Source organism: Taudactylus pleione, unplaced genomic scaffold (assembly GCF_031769625.1).
Source record: "Taudactylus pleione unplaced genomic scaffold, aTauple2 ptg000742l, whole genome shotgun sequence".
In the NCBI taxonomy this organism is placed as follows: domain Eukaryota; kingdom Metazoa; phylum Chordata; class Amphibia; order Anura; family Myobatrachidae; genus Taudactylus; species Taudactylus pleione.
In genome coordinates, this window is record NW_028285144.1 from 359430 (window position 1) to 379964 (window position 20535).

The window sequence follows — 20535 nt, forward strand, 5'->3', positions numbered from 1 at the left end:
ATGGACTGCACTCACAGGTCCCCGACTGACATACACTACTAGGCACAGACTGCACTCACAGGTCCCCGACTCACATACACTTCTAGGCATGGACTGCACTCACACGTCCCCGACTCACATACACTTCTGGGCATGGACTGCACTCACACGTCCCCGACTCACATACACTTCTGGGCATGGACTGCGCTCACACGTCCCCGACTCACATACACTTCTGGGCATGGACTGCGCTCACACGTCCCCGACTCACATACACTTCTGGGCATGGACTGCACTCACACGTAGATCTTCTGAGGCTTGGACACACGTTTATTCTTGCGGAAATACCGTGACTAGTGTGCGGAGGGGAATCGCTGGGACAGAGCTTTATCACAAGCTCTGTCCCCCTGCAAGGGATTTGTAGTAAATCCCTGTGATATTGCCTGTGATAATATCACACTATAATCTGCATTCAATATGCGGATTGTAGTAAATAGAGCCCCAAGTGTCTTATTACATTAGAGCATCTCCCCACGCTCCTTATTACGCTACTGCATCTCTCCGAGGGGTCTATTCAGAAATGATTTTTTTTTACATAAAAAATACGGAAACTATGATTTTCTTATGTGATAATGGAGAAAATAACGCAATTATCTTCTCCTTTGATTCCCATCTTCCTGAGTACCGCACTGTAGGAATCGGTCATTGATATATACAGCGCTTTTACACGCTTTAACACTCTTTGCTATTCAGCAAAGCAAAAAGTGTTTAATCACTCGATAAATATTTCCTTTATATAACGCCATCTCAGAATGGTGTTATATGAAGAAAATACTTAAATATCCCGAAAACTGCAGGAACAGAGGGAATATTTCCCATAAGTCCCTGCAGCGTCTTGTAAGCTCGCTCAGTCTTGGTACCTGCTTCCCGGTGATCGGCGGCAGGTAAGTCACTCTAGAGCCTTGTAAACCTCCCTGAAAATGACTGATATGTGTATACAGGCTTTATACTAGCCTGCATACATGTATATTTATGTGCGATTATATATATATATATATATATATATATATATATATATGTTAAATATAAAAGCACATAAATATACATGTATACAGGCTAGTATAAAGTCTGTATACACATGTCAATCAATTTCAGGAGGCTGGAGCTGTACTTACCCCTCCGCGGTCACCGGGAAGCCAGGATGGAGACTGTTCCCGAGAGCATAACTGAGCATGTGCAGGGAACAAACAGAAGGGATTGTTTTAGGAATCCCGATAACAATCCCTTCTGTGACATCGCAGGGACGGTGTGTTAACGCAACCGCTGTCCCCGCACAGAATAATGCTGCATAGCTTCCTATTTTATCATAGTTAATAAAATCTTGTGACGATGTTGCCCGATAATATTCCTGGCAACATCGTCACTGGTGCTGAATAGACCCCCGTGTGTCTTATTACGTTACAGCACCTCTCTGCGCGTTTTATGTTACAATATCTAGACATATCTTGTTATGTTACATGGGTGGACGGCGCAGTGGAACATGTGCGCTGTGACCTCCAGAGCCGACGCAGTAGAAGCTTCCGCGCAGATATCACCGATCTATGCTCATTTTGTCACATACATTTCCATCACAATGATCTACAATAATGACAGCGGAGACAGACGCAGGCTTTATTTCTACACTGTATTATCTGGAACCTTCACCCTTTGTCCATAACACAACAGAACTCAGTCTGCAGAAGAGAAGTTTATTACCTTGCAGCACTAGAACGGGCCTTTGAACTGAAGAATCTGACTAAATCCCGTTATTCCCAATAATAGCACTTTGGAGGCTTTTCCATGTATTGGAGGCGCTGTGTCGGACACGTCCTGTTACAGAGATGAAAGCGAATACATAATGCGCTGTACCCACAAACGCAGGAGTCTAAGCGCAAACATAAGAAGCTCCCGCAGGGACTTTGATGACGAGGAGATTGCAGATGCTATAAATACCCCAAGCCCTCCAACGTCCCAGGGCCTGATGTCCTATAACAACCCGCTTCTCTGTGTGTCAGCGATCTCGGAGACAACTTCTTCCACCGCTGAAATGACCAGAACTACAGTTACTGTTATACTGTTATTCCCAACCCAGGTAAAGCTCCCTCTGACCGCACCAGCTATCGCTCCCCAATACACAAACAGACGCAATACGCCCTTCCCTACCCTCACTCATCCACACAAACATTATTTATCACAAGGACGATGGATATTATATACATTATTGCAGCAAAATGAAATCTCCTTCCCTGGCGCTCGCTCAGGACAAGTAGGAGGTATTTCACGCGGTCACATGACCCTTTATCACTCAAACGCGGTAATTATGGCTGTAACTGTCTGCAAACTATTAGGCATTATACTGTAACCCCTTCGCATCAGTCCTCGCCAATGGCGCACCATCTGCAACATTCTCTCAGCCAATGGTTCTAGGCTCGGAAGTCCCCTATCCTGCCTGATATTTGTCATGTCCAACAGAATTAGAAGTAACCCTGTCTCGGGTGTAACTCATAAGCTGGGCACACACCATACGATAGTTAGTGACCTGTCTGTTATTAGATTCGCTGCAGGGAGAATGGGAAAAGTGTAGTGCTGGAATTCTTCTCGTTCTTCATTAAATGTCGTGTGACAAATCCACAGTCACTAAAATTCCCCACAGATCCTAAATCCATCACTGAATACATTCCCAGGGACTCAGATCATTTATCCACACACTGGATGAAGCAGCCGGACCCTGGCCCTGATTCAGAGCCGGACGCTCTGACAGAGCGCTCGCTCTGAATCAGGGCCGTCCCTCCAACTTTTTCGAGCGGACTCCTGACCGCACGCATAGCTGTGGGTGACCACCCACATCTATAGCGAGCGGCCAAAATGATGGTCGCGATGGTCAAGACCGTCGCGACCATCGGGCTTGCGATGAGACCCTTACGGTAGGGTCTCGCTGCCGCAAGCCCTGGAGTGCTTTTGGCTTTATCAGAGCCAAAAGCACTCCCACTGACATCACTAGTGATGTCAGTGGGGCCGGCCCCAGACGGTAGGCGTTCCCATGGGAACGCCTCCGTCTGGTCAGCCACGCCCCCGGTGCGCCCACCAAAGGGGGCGTGCTGTCACTCACCATCGACAGCACGCCCCCTTTGGTGCGAGACCCATAACGACGGCTTGGCCGTCGTTATTCGGGTCTCGCGCATGCGCACGATGGAGCCGCCTCCGTCGTGCGCATGCGCACTTGGGCAACATCGATCCGCTTGCGAGCGCTCAGTGCTCGCGAGCGGGTCTGAATCAGGCCCTCTATTCTCTCCCTATAAGATATCTGGATTCAGTCATTTCCTGACATATCATTAGCAGAGAACATTCTGTCAAGAACTGTTTTGAGCTGTCACAGTAATGGCAGAAGTTCTGTTCCTTTCTCCCACTGACATCCGCCCTCTGATAGCGCTGGCTGGCAGGGGTTCTGATTCTGGCACAGATGTCTTCAGAGGGCAATATAGGAACCAAAGGAAGATTGTGTCTGTGTTTCTCCCAGGAAAGCTCGTTAAGACGAGTGTCTATAACAATGTATCTGTCCACAAATCCTTCACGATCTTGGGGAAGAGCAACACTGGCTAATTCTTTTTTCATGTTATCATCATGGCAAACCTGATGGAGTTTAGCTGCCAAATTTCACCCCTCGCCCTCCGTTCACTGCCAGAATTCGATGGTTCAGTCTAGCACAGAACATGAAGATCAGACAGAAATAACGCCGAAGTATTAGCTCTGAGGGTCATCAAAGACTCTGTCAAGAGCCTGAAGAAAGGAAAGTGTCAGGAAGTTTGGCGTGGGATCTCTCTCTCTCCCATAGCCGTGAGGCCTAAGCCGATGCCTCCCCATTAAGCGGTATAAGGATTAGACCAACCTTTACATGATCTGTATCTTAAGTTCAAGAACACCCCTGAAAAATCATATAACAATGAGCTACAAATGGACGGCACTGTCTCCTCCAAACATTTCCAGCACTGGTAAAGGAGCTGCAGGGGAGGCTAGCTTCCTAGGAACACCAATGTCAGATCTGGCAGAGGCCTAGCGAGACCCATCATATGTTACCAGGCTATTCTGTAATAGTACTTGCAGGGTCCTTATGTGTTCCCTGTGGCTGGAGTCACTGTGATCAGAGATAATGTCCAGGTTTTAGTGTACTTGAGAGCAACAAAGTTATCAACAAGCAGGGTCTGGGTTAGCAGCAGAGGGTGGGTACTCTTGGAAGCAACAGCCCTTATAGCAGGAACAAGGACAGAGGGCATGAGTCAGTACAGAACGTAACTGCGATTGCAGCTGCGATAATATGCTAATGCCTTCCACTGCTCAGCCAGCAAAGAGACGCCCACTACTGCTTTCTCACATCTGTAATACCTCCCAGTCCTGTGTATACATCTGTAACATCAGCCACAGCTCAGCCAGCATAGAGACACCCACTACTGCTATCTCACATCTGTAATACCTCACAGTCCTGTGTATACATCAGTAACATCAGCCACAGCTCAGCCAGCATAGAGACACCCACTACTGCTTTCTCACATCTGTAATACCTCCCAGTCCTGTGTATACATCTGTAACATCAGCCACAGCTCAGCCAGCATAGAGACACCCACTACTGCTATCTCATATCTGTAATACCTCACAGTCCTGTGTATACATCTGTAACATCAGCCACAGCACAGCCAGCATAGAGACACCCACTACTGCTTTCTCACATCTGTAATACCTCACAGTCCTGTCTATACATCTGTAACATCAGCCACAGCTCAGCCAGCATAGAGACACACACTACTGCTATCTCACATCTGTAATACCTCACAGTCCTGTGTATCCATCTGTAACATCAGCCACAGCACAGCCAGCATAGAGACACCCACTACTGCTATCTCACATCTGTAATACCTCAGTCCTGTCTATACATCTGTAACATCAGCCACAGCTCAGCCAGCATAGACACCCACTACTGCTTTCTCACATCTGTAATACCTCACAGTCCTGTGTATACATCTGTAACATCAGCCACAGCACAGCCAGCATAGAGACACCCACTACTGCTATCTCACATCTGTAATACATCACAGTCCTATGTATACATCTGTAACATCAGCCACAGCACAGCCAGCATAGACACCCACTACTGCTATCTCACATCTGTAATACCTCACAGTCCTGTGTATACATCTGTAACATCAGCCACAGCACAGCCAGCATAGAGACACCCACTACTGCTATCTCACATCTGTAATACCTCACAGTCCTGTGTATACATCAGTAACATCAGCCACAGCACAGCCAGCATAGAGACACCCACTACTGCTATCTCACATCTGTAATACCTCACAGTCCTGTGTATACATCTGTAACATCAGCCACAGCACAGCCAGCATAGAGACACCCACTACTGCTATCTCACATCTGTAATACCTCACAGTCCTGTGTATACATCAGTAACATCAGCCACAGCACAGCCAGCATAGAGACACCCACTACTGCTATCTCACATCTGTAATACCTCACAGTCCTGTGTATACATCTGTAACATCAGCCACAGCTCAGAGAGTATAGAGACACCCACTACTGCTATCTCACATCTGTAATACCTCACAGTCCTGTGTATACATCTGTAACATCAGCCACAGCACAGCCAGCATAGAGACACCCACTACTGCTATCTCACATCTGTAATACCTCACAGTCCTGTGTATACATCTGTAACATCAGCCACAGCACAGCCAGCATAGAGACGCCCACTACTGCTTTCTCACATCTGTAATACCTCACAGTCCCGTGTATACATCTGTAACATCAGCCACAGCTCAGCCAGCATAGAGACACCCACTACTGCTATCTCACATCTGTAATACCTCACAGTCCTGTATATACATCTGTAACATCAGCCACAGCACAGCCAGCATAGAGACACCCACTACTGGTATCTCACATCAGTAATACCTCACAGTCCTGTGTATACATCTGTAACATCAGCCACAGCTCAGCCAGTATAGAGACACCCACTACTGCTATCTCACATCTGTAATACCTCACAGTCCTGTGTATACATCTGTAACATCAGCCACAGCACAGCCAGTATAGAGACGCCACTACTGCTATCTCACATCTGTAATACCTCCCAGTCCTGTGTATACATCTGTAACATCAGCCACAGCTCAGCCAGCATAGAGACACCCACTACTGCTTTCTCACATCTGTAATACCTCCCAGTCCTGTGTATACATCTGTAACATCAGCCACAGCTCAGCCAGCATAGAGACACCCACTACTGCTATCTCACATCTGTAATACCTCACAGTCCTGTGTATCCATCTGTAACATCAGCCACAGCACAGCCTGCATAGAGACACCCACTACTGCTATCTCACATCTGTAATACCTCACAGTCCTGTGTATACATCTGTAACATCAGCCACAGCACAGCCAGCATAGAGACGCCCACTACTGCTATCTCACATCCGTGATATCTCACAGTCCTGTGTATACATCTGTAACATCAGCCACAGCTCAGCTAGCATAGACACCCACTACTGCTATCTCACATCTGTAATACCTCACAGTCCTGTGTATACATCAGTAACATCAGTCACAGCTCAGCCAGCATAGAGACGCCCACTACTGCTATCTCACATCTGTGATATCTCACAGTCCTGTGTATACATCTGTAACATCAGCCACAGCTCAGCTAGCATAGACACCCACTACTGCTATCTCACATCTGTAATACCTCACAGTCCTGTGTATACATCTGTAACATCAGCCACAGCTCAGCCAGCATAGAGACGCCCACTACTGCTATCTCACATCTGTAAAACCTCACAGTCCTGTGTATACATCAGTAACATCATCCACAGCTCAGCCAGCATAGAGATACCCACTACTGCTATCTCACATCTGTAATACCTCACAGTCCTGTGTATAAATCTGTAACATCAGCCACAGCACAGCCAGCATAGAGACGCCCACTACTGCTATCTCACATCTGTAAAACCTCACAGTCCTGTGTATACATCAGTAACATCAGCCACAGCTCAGCCAGCATAGAGACGCCCACTACTGCTTTCTCACATCTGTAATACCTCACAGTCCTGTGTATACATCTGTAACATCAGCCACAGCTCAGCCAGCATAGAGACACCCACTACTGCTATCTCACATCTGTAATACCTCACAGTCCTGTGTATACATCTGTAACATCAGCCACAGCTCAGCCAGCATAGAGACGCCCACTACTGCTATCTCACATCTGTAATACCTCACAGTCCTGTGTATACATCTGTAACATCAGCCACAGCACAGCCAGCATAGACACCCACTACTGCTATCTCACAACTGTAATACCTCACAGTCCTGTGTATACATCTGTAACATCAGCCACAGCTCAGCTAGCATAGACACCCACTACTGCTATCTCACATCTGTGATATCTCATAGTGCTGTGTATACATCAGTAACATCAGCCACAGCTCAGCCAGCATAGACACCCACTACTGCTATCTCACATCTGTAAAACCTCACAGTCCTGTGTATACATCAGTAACATCATCCACAGCTCAGCCAGCATAGAGATACCCACTACTGCTATCTCACATCTGTAATACCTCACAGTCCTGTGTATAAATCTGTAACATCAGCCACAGCACAGCCAGCATAGAGACGCCCACTACTGCTATCTCACATCTGTAAAACCTCACAGTCCTGTGTATACATCTGTAACATCAGCCACAGCACAGCCAGCATAGAGACATCCACTACTGCTATCTCACATCTGCAATACCTCACAGCCCTGTGTATACATCTGTAACACCAGCCACAGCTCAGCCAGCATAGAGACACCCACTACATTTCTCTGACCATTCCCCCGTCACCACTCCAAAATGCTCATGTCCTGTCACTCAGTCTGCGATGAATTGCTATCTGCGTACGTAATCGAAGAGCAATCGCAGCGCACGGGCAATGTGGTAGATATGCATGCGCAGTACACATCAATTGGCCGATTTGCGTACGCGGTAGCAATAGCAATCCATGCTGAATCAGGCCCAGAATACGCAGACTCCTGCGCGGGCAGCATTTACCATACAGCCAGCATATTATGCATCAACCATGCTACAGGACGGAGGAGAGCACCAAAGGACCACGGTAAACATAAGGGGCCCATTCAAAAATGTCATATTGGTTTGGGGTAGAATTATCCTTTAATAAATGAGGGTAGAGGAGAGGGAATGGGTATGAAGTTCGGCGGCTGTAGTTCAAATCCCAACGCCGGCAGCCCGTAAGGAGAAGATCCCAACAGGGCAACTAAGTGCCCTATCCCCTACCCTTCTCCCCCCTTAACCCTAACGCTCCCTTAGTGGTGCCTGACCATAACCTCCCCCCGGGGGTGCCTAACCCGGCTGCCGGTCTCATAACTACATCCCAAGGAAAGACACACAGTAAATGTAGGATATAATGCATACAGTGCACATTAGAATTGCCTCCATTTCTGTAAGTACTTTAGTGACATCTTGTGGATAAATCAGGAACTGCACCACACTTAATACAGTAATTGTATATTTCTATAACCACAATATCCTTTACTAATATAGCGCAAACATATACCACACTACTGTACAATCAGGGTGATACATTTGAAGAAACAATGATAAAGCAGAAGTAGTCAACCAGAGCTTGCCGGTAAAGCTTACAATCTAGCAGATACAGGGAATGACACATTGGCTCGTGCACTGCACCAACCACAGATAGCCTACAGCCAACAATGATGCACTATATTATATGCTGACTACTCCTCTATGGACCTCTACAGATCACAGGGCAAATACTGGTATTTATTAAATGGTTCAGAAACTGGATTTGTCTAGATATGTACATAATAAATTTTAGCTGTTAATCCGGGATCCTAGAATTATTCTGATAATAACAGTCGGGAGTTATTATATAAAGAGCCAAGATGTGACAAATATATATCACACGCTGTGTACTACTGCGCTGTATAATATACATGTAATAAATGTGCATCACCTGTGCCAGATGAAAGATTGGAACCTCGGACAGATCACATTTGGGGGGGCCCCGCTGCATGGGCCCTCTGAGTCAGGTGGGTCTGTTCTGGGTACAGAGTGTTTGGTTTTGGGGCCCCCTTTGACCTGGGGGCACCACACACCTGGCCCCATTATAGAGACGTCACTGACTCCGATAGAAGCCGCCAGAGTGTGACAATAACTGGAAATATTGCAGATAGGACTCCAATGTGACATTTTCCATCATGTGCATTTAAACCTGAACCTTCAGTTTCAGGATGGGGCTATGTATGGATGAAGGTCATTGGCAATCACACAAGACATGGCCAAATTCCGTATGTATACTGTTGAGTTGGCGAACTGCAAACCACGCTTTAAATAGATAAGCCAAACATCACAAAGACATCCATGGCAGAGGCGCCCCCAGCTGCGTGAATGATAGTCTGCTGTGTTCTCCGGTACGCTGGCGGTTATAGTAAGACTCACTAGGAGAATAGTATAGTGTGAGCTGAGCGATCTGTGATTAGCCTGCTAGGCATTACACATACATACTGCACGCTAGACTGAGACCATCTTACCTGTCCCCATAGCCCAGTATAAGCAGCCACCCAGCTGTACCGTTTTATTACTTCTCTGCATTCTGTGGCTTGTATGTGATCTTACATTTTTCTGGTATATACAAGAAAATAATTATTATCTCTTACCTATTTTCTTCTGGCAATGTCTATATGTACGAGCGATAAATTCATGCATAATATGACCTATCTCACTCCGCAACTGGAACAAATATCCAGCAGCACTCTGCAAGTAAAGCAAATCTGAGGTTCTCTCACCTGTGCCCTAAAGGCAGGGCCACATCTATAATGGGTGTAGGGTGCACACGGGCCCCTGGGTCCAGGGGGGCCCACACCGCACACCCAGATCCCATACAGTCTTTATACTTACCTATCTGTTGACTTCAAAGTGCTGCTCTGCGGTGCCTGCCCGGCCCTGTAGAGTAGCAAAAATCACTGGGAAAATGACGGAGGCCATTTTTTTCAATGCTTCGTGTATTCGCAGTACTGCTGTCCCCGGGAAAATGGCCAGAATCGACTGCACCGCGCGAGAGAAGGGGGCCTGCACTGAGTCTGCACACTGGCCCTCTCCTCTCTTAAAACGCCCCTTCCTAAAGGGGTATGTATCTCTGAATACAAGGGTGCAGAGGTAGAAAGGATTGCAGAGGGAGATATCGCATCCGCTACCATTCTGATAACACAAATATACTGCTACAAAATACACTAGAATACTGAGCACGGGAAGATACTGAGCGCATACAGACACACAGATGGCACTGCTGAGCTGGGCACTGCAAACGGCAATATGAAAAATAACACTATAACAGCTGGTTAATAATTACAAAACCGTCATACTGTACCTCAAAGTAAGAAACAGGTTTCATTTCTCCTGTGAGAGCTGCCATTCAGATACATGGGCCTGAACGATGCCCTCGGCCACGGAAGGCTGCCATTCAGATAGATAGATAAATTCCCCACGCCCAGCACTGAGAACTAGCGGCGGTGCAGCCGATACATTGCACAGGGGCCCGCACCCACCGCTAGTGTCCCCAGGGCCCCACAGTGAGCAGTGATCTGCCCTACATAGAAATTAACACACAGCCGCCAGCGACAGCTGTGTGTTTGTCATAGCAGCGCATCCAGCCAATGACAGTCATACAGACTCTGATTGGCTGCTGCGGCCACGGAGGGAGCCGGCTGGAGCTCACTCATGAGCTCCCATCTCGGCCCCCCCCCCCCGCAGCGGTTGATGGGAGAGACGTCATGATGTCTCTCCCATAGTGTAGAGCGGGGCGGGAGCAGCGGACAGCGGCGGTCGTTGGCTGGAGCGGGGATCAGGTAACTTGTCTTTTTTCTTTTGTGAGTATGTGTTACTGTATAAAGGGGGCTGCTAATGGGGGCACTGTATAAAGGGGGCTGCTACTGGGGGCATTGTATAGGGGTCTGCTACTGGGGGCACTGTATAGGGGTCTGCTAATAGGGGCACTGTATAGGGGTCTGCTAATGGGGGCACTGTATAGGGGTCTGCTAATAGGGGCACTGTATAAAGGGGGCTGCTACTGGGGGCACTGTATAAAGGGGGCTGCTACTGGGGGCACTGTATAGGGGTCTGCTAATGGGGGCACTGTATAAAGGGGTCTGCTAATAGGGGCACTGTATAGGGGTCTGCTAATAGGGGCACTGTATAAAGGGGGCTGCTCCCGGGGAAACTGTATAAAGGGGGCTGCTACTAGGGGCACTGCATAGGGGTCTGCTAATGGGGGCACTGTATAGGGGGGCTGCTACTGGGGGCACTGTATAGGGGGGCTGCTACTGGGGGCACTGTATAATGGGGCTGCTAATAGGGGCACTGTATAATGGGGATGCTACTGGGGGCACTGTATCATGGTACTGCTACTGGGGGCACTGTATCATGGGGCTGCTACTGGGGGCACTGCATAAAGGGGGTTGCTACTGGGGCACTGTATAGGGGGCTGCTAATGGGGGCACTGTATAAAGGGGGCTGCTACTGGGGGCACTGTATAAAGGGGGCTGCTACTGGGGGCACTGTATAAAGGGGACTGCTACTGGGGGCACTGTATAGGGGTCTGCTAATGGGGGCACTGTATAGGGGGGCTGCTAATGGGGGCACTGTATAGGGGGGCTGCTACTGGGGGCACTGTATAATGGGGCTGCTAATAGGGGCACTGTATAATGGGGCTGCTACTGGTGGCACTGTATAAAGGGGGCTGCTAATGGGGGCACTGTGTAATGGGGCTGCTACCGGGGGCACTGTGTAATGGGGCTGCTACCGGGGGCACTGTGTAATGGGGCTGCTACCGGGGGCACTGTGTAGTGGGGCTGCTACCGGGGGCACTGTCTAATGGGGCTGCTACCGGGGGCACTGTGTAGTGGGGCTGCTACCGGGGGCACTGTGTAGTCTGGCTGCTACCGGGGGCACTGTCTAATGGGGCTGCTACCGGGGGCACTGTGTAATGGGGCTGCTACCGGGGGCACTGTGTAATGGGGCTGCTACCGGGGGCACTGTGTAATGGGGCTGCTACCGGGGGCACTGTGTAATGGGGCTGCTACCGGGGGCACTGTGTAATGGGGCTGCTACCGGGGGCACTGTGTAATGGGGCTGCTACCGGGGGCACTGTGTAGTGGGGCTGCTACCGGGGGCACTGTCTAATGGGGCTGCTACCGGGGGCACTGTGTAGTGGGGCTGCTACCGGGGGCACTGTGTAGTGGGGCTGCTACCGGGGGCACTGTCTAATGGGGCTGCTACCGGGGGCACTGTGTAGTGGGGCTGCTACCGGGGGCACTGTGTAGTGGGGCTGCTACCGGGGGCACTGTGTAATGGGGCTGCTACCGGGGGCACTGTGTAATCGGGCTGCTACCGGGGGCACTGTATAGGGGGGCTGCTACCGGGGGCACTGTATCATGGGGCTGCTACCGGGGGCACTGTATCATGGGGCTGCTACTGGGGGCACTGTATCATGGGGCTACTACTGGGGGCACTGTATCATGGGGCTGCTACTGGGGGCACTGTATCATGAGGCTGCTACTGGGGGCACTGTATCATGGGGCAGCTACTGGGGGCACTGTATCATGGGGCTGCTACTGGGGACACTTTATAGGGGGCTGCTACTGGGGGCACTGTGTCATGGGGCTGCTACTGGGGGCACTGTGTCATGGGGCTGCTACTGGGGGCACTGTGTCATGGGGCTGCTACTGGGGGCACTGTATAGAGGGCTGCTACTAAGGGCACTGTATAGGGGGCTGCTACTAAGGGCACTCTATAGGGGGCTGATACTGGGGGCACTGTATCATGGGGCTGCTACTGGGGGCACTGTATAGGGGGCTGCTACTGGGGGCACTGTATAGGGGGCTGCTACTGGGGGCACTGTATAGGGGGCTGCTACTGGGGGCACTGTATCATGGGGCTGCTACTGGGGGCACTGTATAGGGGGCTGCTAATGGGGGCACTGTATAGGGGGGCTGCTAATGGGGACACTTTATAGGGGGCTGCTAATGGGGGCACTGTATCATGGGGCTGCTACTGGGGGCACTGTATCATGGGGCTGCTACTGGGGGCACTGTATCATGGGGCTGCTACTGGGGGCACTGTATCATGGGGCTGCTACTGGGGGCACTGTATCATGGGGCTGCTACTGGGGGCACTGTGTCATGGGGCTGCTACTGGGGGCACTGTATCATGGGGCTGCTACTGGGGGCACTGTATAGGGGGGCAGCTACTGGGGGCAATGTATAGGGGGGCTGCTACTGGGGGCACTGAATAAATGGGATGCTACTGGGGCACTGTATAAAGGGGGCTGCTACTGGGGGCACTGCACAAGAGGCCAGCCTGGGGGCATTGCATAAGGGACACTATTTAAGCCTGGGGTCCTGCATAAGGGGCCAGTCTGGGGCACTATTTAAGCCTGGGGGCACTACATAAGGGACCAGTCTGGGGGCACTACATAGGGACACTACTTCAGTCTGGGGGCACTGCATAAGGGCAAAGCTAAACTACAGGGGGCACTGTATAAAGGGGAAAACTACAGGGGGGACTGTATAAAGGGCACAAATACAGGGGACACTGCATATGGGGATAACTACAAGGGGCACTGTTTAAAGGGCACAAATACAGGGGACACTGCATAATGGGCACCTTTAACTGAGAGCCAGTGGGGGAGCAGCCTGAGACCTATCGGGCTGGATTGGTAAAGGAGATACCCAATTTCCCGACTACATAATTGCGAAGACCCCCACCTGGCTACTTTTTGATGCCACCTGCCCGGAAAAAAATTCTGGGGAGAACACTGCATGAGCCAGAACAATCCCCTCGGGCGCGGGAGGCTGACATTAAGATACATGAACCTGAACGATGCCCTCGAGCGTGGGAGGCGGGCATTAAGATATATGAACCTGAACGATGCCCTCGGGCACGGGAGGCTGCCATTAAGATACATGAGCCTGAATGATGCCCTCGGACGCGGGAGGCTGCCATTCAGATACATGAGCCTGAACGATGCCCTCAGCCGCAGGAGGCTGCCTTTAAGATACCTGAGCCTGAATGATGCCCTCGGCCACGGGAGGCTGCCATTAAGATACATGAGCCTGAATGATGCCCTCGGACGCGGGAGGCTGCCATTCAGATACATGACCCTGAACGATGCCCTCGGGCGTGGGAGGCTGCCATTAAGATACATGGACCTGAACGATGCCCTAGGGCACGGGAGGCTGGCATTAAGATATATGAGCTTGAATGATGCCCTTGGCTGCAGGAGGCTGCCATTAAGATACATGAGCCTGAACGATGCCCTCGGCTGCCATTAAGATACATGAGCCTGAACGATGCCCTCGGCTGCCATTAAGATACATGAGCCTGAACAATGCCCTCGGCCACGGGAGCCTGCTATTCAGATACATGAGCCTGAAAGATGCCCTCGGTTACGGGAGGCTGCCATTCAGATACATGAGCCTGAACTATGCCCTCGGGCGCGGGCAGCTGCCATTCTCAGACATTGACATAATGCACAAACATCAGACTTTACCTTTAAAGCAAGTGATGAAATTCTTCACTTTCATATCATCTAAAAAAAGCTGAAAAACAAAACACCAGGTGTCTGTACTGTATGGTGCGTTTCCGCTGCAATTATAGTATAGCAAATATTACAGTATACAGTATGTCAGAGGCGTAATTAGGAATACAGGGGACCAATAACAATATTACTGTATGACGGGGCCTCATTTCCTCCTCGCACTGTACCCAAATCCCAGGTCCTATTACCGTACAAGACGCCACACCAGCGGGTGCACAGTCCAGGAGCTCCGGCAGCAGTATGAAGCAGGGCATGACTAACTCGGTGCGGCTATGTTACCAGCCTTTCTGATTGCCCACTCCAAATGCCCTCCCTGATCCTGCTAAACCCATGCGGCCCACGGGCACCATAGCAGCCACATGGGCTAGTAAGGTGATAGTTAATGCGCTGGTGTCATTGTAGTTGATAGGAACCAGAGACCCACTGCTGCTGGGATTGTTACCCTGACCTGGCTCACTACACTCATCACACTGGGGCCCCTGAGCTGCTCACTGCCCTCATCGTACTGGGGCCCCTGACCTGGCTCACTACACTCATCACACTGGGGCCCCTGAGCTGCTCACTGCCCTCATCGTACTGGGGCCCCTGACCTGGCTCACTACACTCATCACACTGGGGCCCCTGACCTGGCTCACTACACTCATCCTACTGGGGCCCCTGAGCTGCTCACTCCTCTCATCCTACTGGGGCCCCTGAGCTGCACACTACACTCATCCTACTGGGGCCCCTGAGCTGCTCACTACACTCATCCTACTGGGGCCCCTGAGCTGCTCACTACACTCATCCTACTGGGGCCCCTGAGCTGCTCACTACACTCATCCTACTGGGGCCCCTGAGCTGTTCACTGCCCTCATCGTACTGGGACCCCTGAGCTGCTCACTACACTCATCCTACTGGGGCCCCTGAGCTGCTCACTACACTCATCCTACTGGGGCCTCTGAGCTGCTCTCTCCTCTCATCATACTGGGGCCCCTGAGCTGCTCAGTCCCCTCATCATACTGCGGCCCCTGAGCTGTACACTCCTCTCATCATACTGGGGCCCCTGAGCTGCTCACTGCCCTCATCCTACTGGGGCCCCTGAGCTGCTCTCTCCTCTCATCATACTGGGGCCCCTGACCTGCTCTCTCCTCTCATCATACTGGGGCCCCTGAGCTGCTCACTCCTCTCATCCTACTGGGGCCCCTGACCTGCTCACTGCCCTCATCCTACTGGGGCCCCTGAGCTGCTCACTACACTCATCCTACTGGGGCCCCTGAGCTGCTCACTACACTCATCACACTGGGGCCCCTGAGCTGCTCACTACACTCATCACACTGGGGCCCCTGAGCTGCTCTCTCCTCTCATCATACTGGGGCCCCTGAGCTGCTCACTCCCCTCATCATACTGGGGCCCCTGAGCTGCTCACTACACTCATCATACTGGGGCCCCTGAGCTGCTCTCTCCTCTCATCATACTGTGGCCCCTGAGCTGCACACTCCTCTCATCATACTGGGGCCCCTGAGCTATTCACTCTTCTCATCCTACTGGGGCCCCTGAGCTGCACACTCCTCTCATCCTACTGGGGCCCCTGAGCTGCTCACTCCTCTCATCCTACTGGGGCCCTGAGCTGCTCACTCCTCTCATCCTACTGGGGCGCCGGAGCTGATCACTACACTCATCCTACTGGGGCCCCGGAGCTGCTCACTACACTCATCCTGCTGGGGCCCCGGAGCTGCTCACTCCCCTCATCCTACTGGGGACCCTGAGCTGCTCACTACACTCATCCTACTGGGGCCCCTGAGCTGCTCACTCCTCTCATCATACTGGGGCCCCTGAGCTGCTCACTACACTCATCATGCTGGTGCCCCTGAGCTGCTCTCTCCTCTCATCATACTGGGGCCCCGGAGCTGCTCACTCCTCTCATCATACTGGGGCCCCTGAGCTATTCACTCCTCTCATCCTACTGGGGCCCCTGAGCTGCTCACTCCTCTCATCCTACTGGGGCCCCAGAGCTGCTCACTACACTCATCCTACTGGGGCCCCGGAGCTGCTCACTGACCTCATCGTACTGGGGCCCCTGAGCTGCACACTACACTCATCCTACTGGGGCCCCTGAGCTGCTCACTACACTCATCATACTGGGGACCCTGAGCTGCTCACTCCTCTCATCATACTGGGGCCCCTGAGCTGCTCTCTCCTCTCATCATACTGGGGCCCCTGAGCTTCTCACTCTTCTCATCATACTGGGGCCCTTGAGCTGCTCACTGCACTCATCGTACAGGGGCCCCTGAGCTGCTCACTCCTCTCATCATACTGGGGTCCCGAGCTGCTCACTGCCCTCATCGTACTGGGCCCCTGAACTGCTCACTCCCCTCATCGTACAGGGGCCCCTGAGCTGCTCACTACACTCATCATACTGGGGCCCCTGAGCTGCTCACTCCTCTCATCATACTGGGGCCCCTGAGCTGCACACTTCTCTCATCATACTGGGGCCCCTGAGCAGCTCACTGCCCTCATCATACTGGGGCCCCTGAGCTGCTCACTCCTCTCATTATACTGGGGCCCCGAGCTGCTCACTGCCCTCATCGTACTGGGGCCCCAGAGCTGCTCACTCCCCTCATCGTACTGGGGCACCTGAGCTGCACACTACTCTCATCATACTGGGGCCCCGAGCTGCTCACTCCTCTCATCATACTGTGGCCCCTGAGCTGCTCACTCCTCTCATCATACTGTGGCCCCTGAGCTGCACACTCCTCTTATCATACTGGGGCCCCTGAGCTGCACACTCCTCTCATCATACTGGGGCCCCGAGCTGCTCACTCCTCTCATCATATTGGGGCCCCTGAGCTGCTCACTCCTCTAATCATACTGTGGCCCCTGAGCTGCACACTCCTCTCATCATACTGGGGCCCCTGAGCTGCACACTCCCCTCATCATACTGGGGCCCCTGAGCTGCACACTCCCCTCATCATACTGGGGCCCATGAGCTGCTCACTCCTCTCATCATACTGTGGCCCCTGAGCTGCTCACTCCTCTCATCGTACTGTGGCCCCTGAGCTGCTCTCTCCTCTCATCGTACTGGGGCCCCTGAGCTGCTCTCTCCTCTCATCGTACTGGGGCCCCTGAGCTGCTCTCTCCTCTCATCGTACTGGGGCCCCTGAGCTGCTCTCTCCTCTCATCGTACTGGGGCCCCTGAGCTGCTCTCTCCTCTCATCGTACTGGGGCCCCTCATTATACTCTGGCCCCTGAGCTGCCCACTCCCCTCATCATACTGGGGCCCCTGAGCTGCTCACTCCTCTCATTATACTGGGGCCCCTGAGCTGCACACTCCTCTCATCATACTGTGGCCCCTGAGCTGCTCACTCCTCTTATCATACTGTGGCCCCTGAGCTGCACACTCCCCTCATCATACTGGGGGCCCTGAGCTGCACACTCCTCTCATCATACTGTGGCCCCTGAGCTGCACACTCCTCTCATCATACTGTGGCCCCTGAGCTGCTCACTCCCTCATTATACTGGGGCCCCTGAGCTGCTCTCTCCTCTCATTACACTGGGGCCCCTGAGCTGCTCTCTCCTCTCATTATACTGGGGCCCCTGAGCTGCTCACTCCCTCATTATACTGGGGCCCCTGAGCTGCTCACTCCCTCATTATACTGGGGCCCCTGAGCTGCTCTCTCCTCTCATTATACTGGGGCCCCTGAGCTGCTCTCTCCTCTCATTATACTGGGGCCCCGGAGCTGCTCACTCGCCTCATCATACTGTGGCCCCTGAGCTGCTCTCTCCTCTCATAATACTGGGGCCCCTGAGCTGCTCTCTCCTCTCATTATACTGGGGCCCCTGAGCTGCTCACTCGCCTCATCATACTGTGGCCCCTGAGCTGCTCTCTCCTCTCATAATACTGGGGCCCCTGAGCTGCTCTCTCCTCTCATTATACTGGGGCCCCTGAGCTGCTCACTCGCCTCATCATACTGGGGCCCCTGAGCTGCTCACTCCTCTCATCATACTGGGGCCCCTGAGCTGCTCACTCCCTCATTATACTGGGGCCCCAGAGCTGCTCTCTCCTCTCATCATACTGGGGCCCCTGAGCTGCTCACTCCTCTCATCATACTGGGGCCCCTGAGCTGCTCACTCCCTCATTATACTGGGGCCCCTGAGCTGCTCTCTCCTCTCATTATACTGGGGCCCCTGAGCTGCTCTCTCCTCTCATTATACTGGGGCCCCTGAGCTGCTCACTCGCTCATTATACTGGGGCCCCTGAGCTGCTCTCTCCTCTCATTATACTGGGGCCCCTGAGCTGCTCACTCGCCTCATCATACTGTGGCCCCTGAGCTGCTCACTCGCTCATAATACTGGGGCCCCTGAGCTGCTCACTCCTCTCATAATACTGTGGCCCCTGAGCTGTCCACTCCCCTCATCATACTGTGGCCCCTGAGCTGGATGTAGCATTGCTGTGCAGGTCTCACCTGGCCCTGGTGGTCGATATAATAGAAGTATTCCCGGACACGGGGCTCCGGGCTCTGACCCTGCACGTAGCTGAGGCCGCAGTGGGGGCTCCGGGAAGGTAGAAGCTGAGACAGGCGGCCGGCGGAGAGAAGGTGTCGGGGGCTCCGGGCTCCCAGGAGCAGCGCTGGGCAGGCCATGGCTAGGAAACACTGGGGATTCTCTAAGCTGACAGGCCGGGCGGTTTCTATGGAAACGAGTTCACTCCTTTCTGTGTCCCAGGGAAACAACTTCCACTGAGATAAGTTCCAGGCACACAGCGACTCCTCCCCCCTGTCTACATAGAGATGTGTGAGGGCTGCCAGCTCCTACTGGGGCTATGTACTGGGGAATGTCAGTGCTCAGCCCCCTGTATACTACAGTATATATACAGCATGCTATATACAGTCAGTGTATAGAGATGTGTGAGTGCTGCCAGCTCCTACTGGGGCTATGTACTGGGGAATGTCAGTGCTCAGCCCCCCTGTATACTACAGTATATATACAGCATGCTATATACAGTCAGTGTATAGAGATGTGTGAGGGCTGCCAGCTCCTACTGGGGCTATGTACTGGGGAATGTCAGTGCTCAGCCCCCTGTATACTACAGTATATATACAGCATGCTATATACAGTCAGTGTATAGAGATGTGTGAGTGCTGCCAGCTCCTACTGGGGCTATGTACTGGGGAATGTCAGTGCTCAGCCCCCCTGTATACTACAGTATATATACAGCATGCTATATACAGTCAGTGTATAGAGATGTGTGAGGGCTGCCAGCTCCTACTGGGGCTATGTACTGGGGAATGTCAGTGATCAGCCCCCTGTATACTACAGTATATATACAGCATGCTATATACAGTCAGTGTATAGAGATGTGTGAGTGCTGCCAGCTCCTACTGGGGCTATGTACTGGGGAATGTCAGTGCTCAGCCCCCTGTATACTACAGTATATATACAGCATGCTATATACAGTCAGTGTATAGAGATGTGTGAGTGCTGCCAGCTCCTACTGGTGCTATGTACTGGGGAATGTCAGTGCTCAGCCCCCCTGTATACTACAGTATATATACAGCATGCTATATACAGTCAGTGTATAGAGATGAGTGAGGGCTGCCAGCTCCTACTTGTGCTATGCACTGGGGAATGTCAGTGCTCAGCCCCCCTGTATACTACAGTATATATACAGCATGCTATATACAGTCAGTGTATAGAGATGTGTGAGAGCTGCCAGCTCCTACTGGGGCTATGTACTGGGGAATGTCAGTGCTCAGCCCCCCTGTATACTACAGTATATATACAGCATGCTATATACAGTCAGTGTATAGAGATGTGTGAGTGCTGCCAGCTCCTACTGGGGCTATGTACTGGGGAATGTCAGTG

At 52.0% G+C, this 20535-nt stretch overlaps 1 protein-coding gene across 1 annotated transcript in view; it reads right to left on the reverse strand.

The window, feature by feature from the left end:
- The window catches only part of CUNH8orf82 (chromosome unknown C8orf82 homolog), a 75103-nt gene extending 55765 nt beyond the window's left edge, over nt 1-19338 (reverse strand). Inside the window, exons 1-2 of the mRNA XM_088457167.1 lie at nt 19137-19338; nt 14647-14695 (exon numbers count right to left, since the gene is read on the reverse strand). Coding sequence (XP_088313293.1) covers nt 14647-14695; nt 19137-19313 — 226 coding nt within the window. The 5' untranslated portion in view covers nt 19314-19338. The remainder of the gene's footprint in view (nt 1-14646; nt 14696-19136) is intronic.
- Between the last annotated feature and the right edge of the window lie 1197 nt (nt 19339-20535).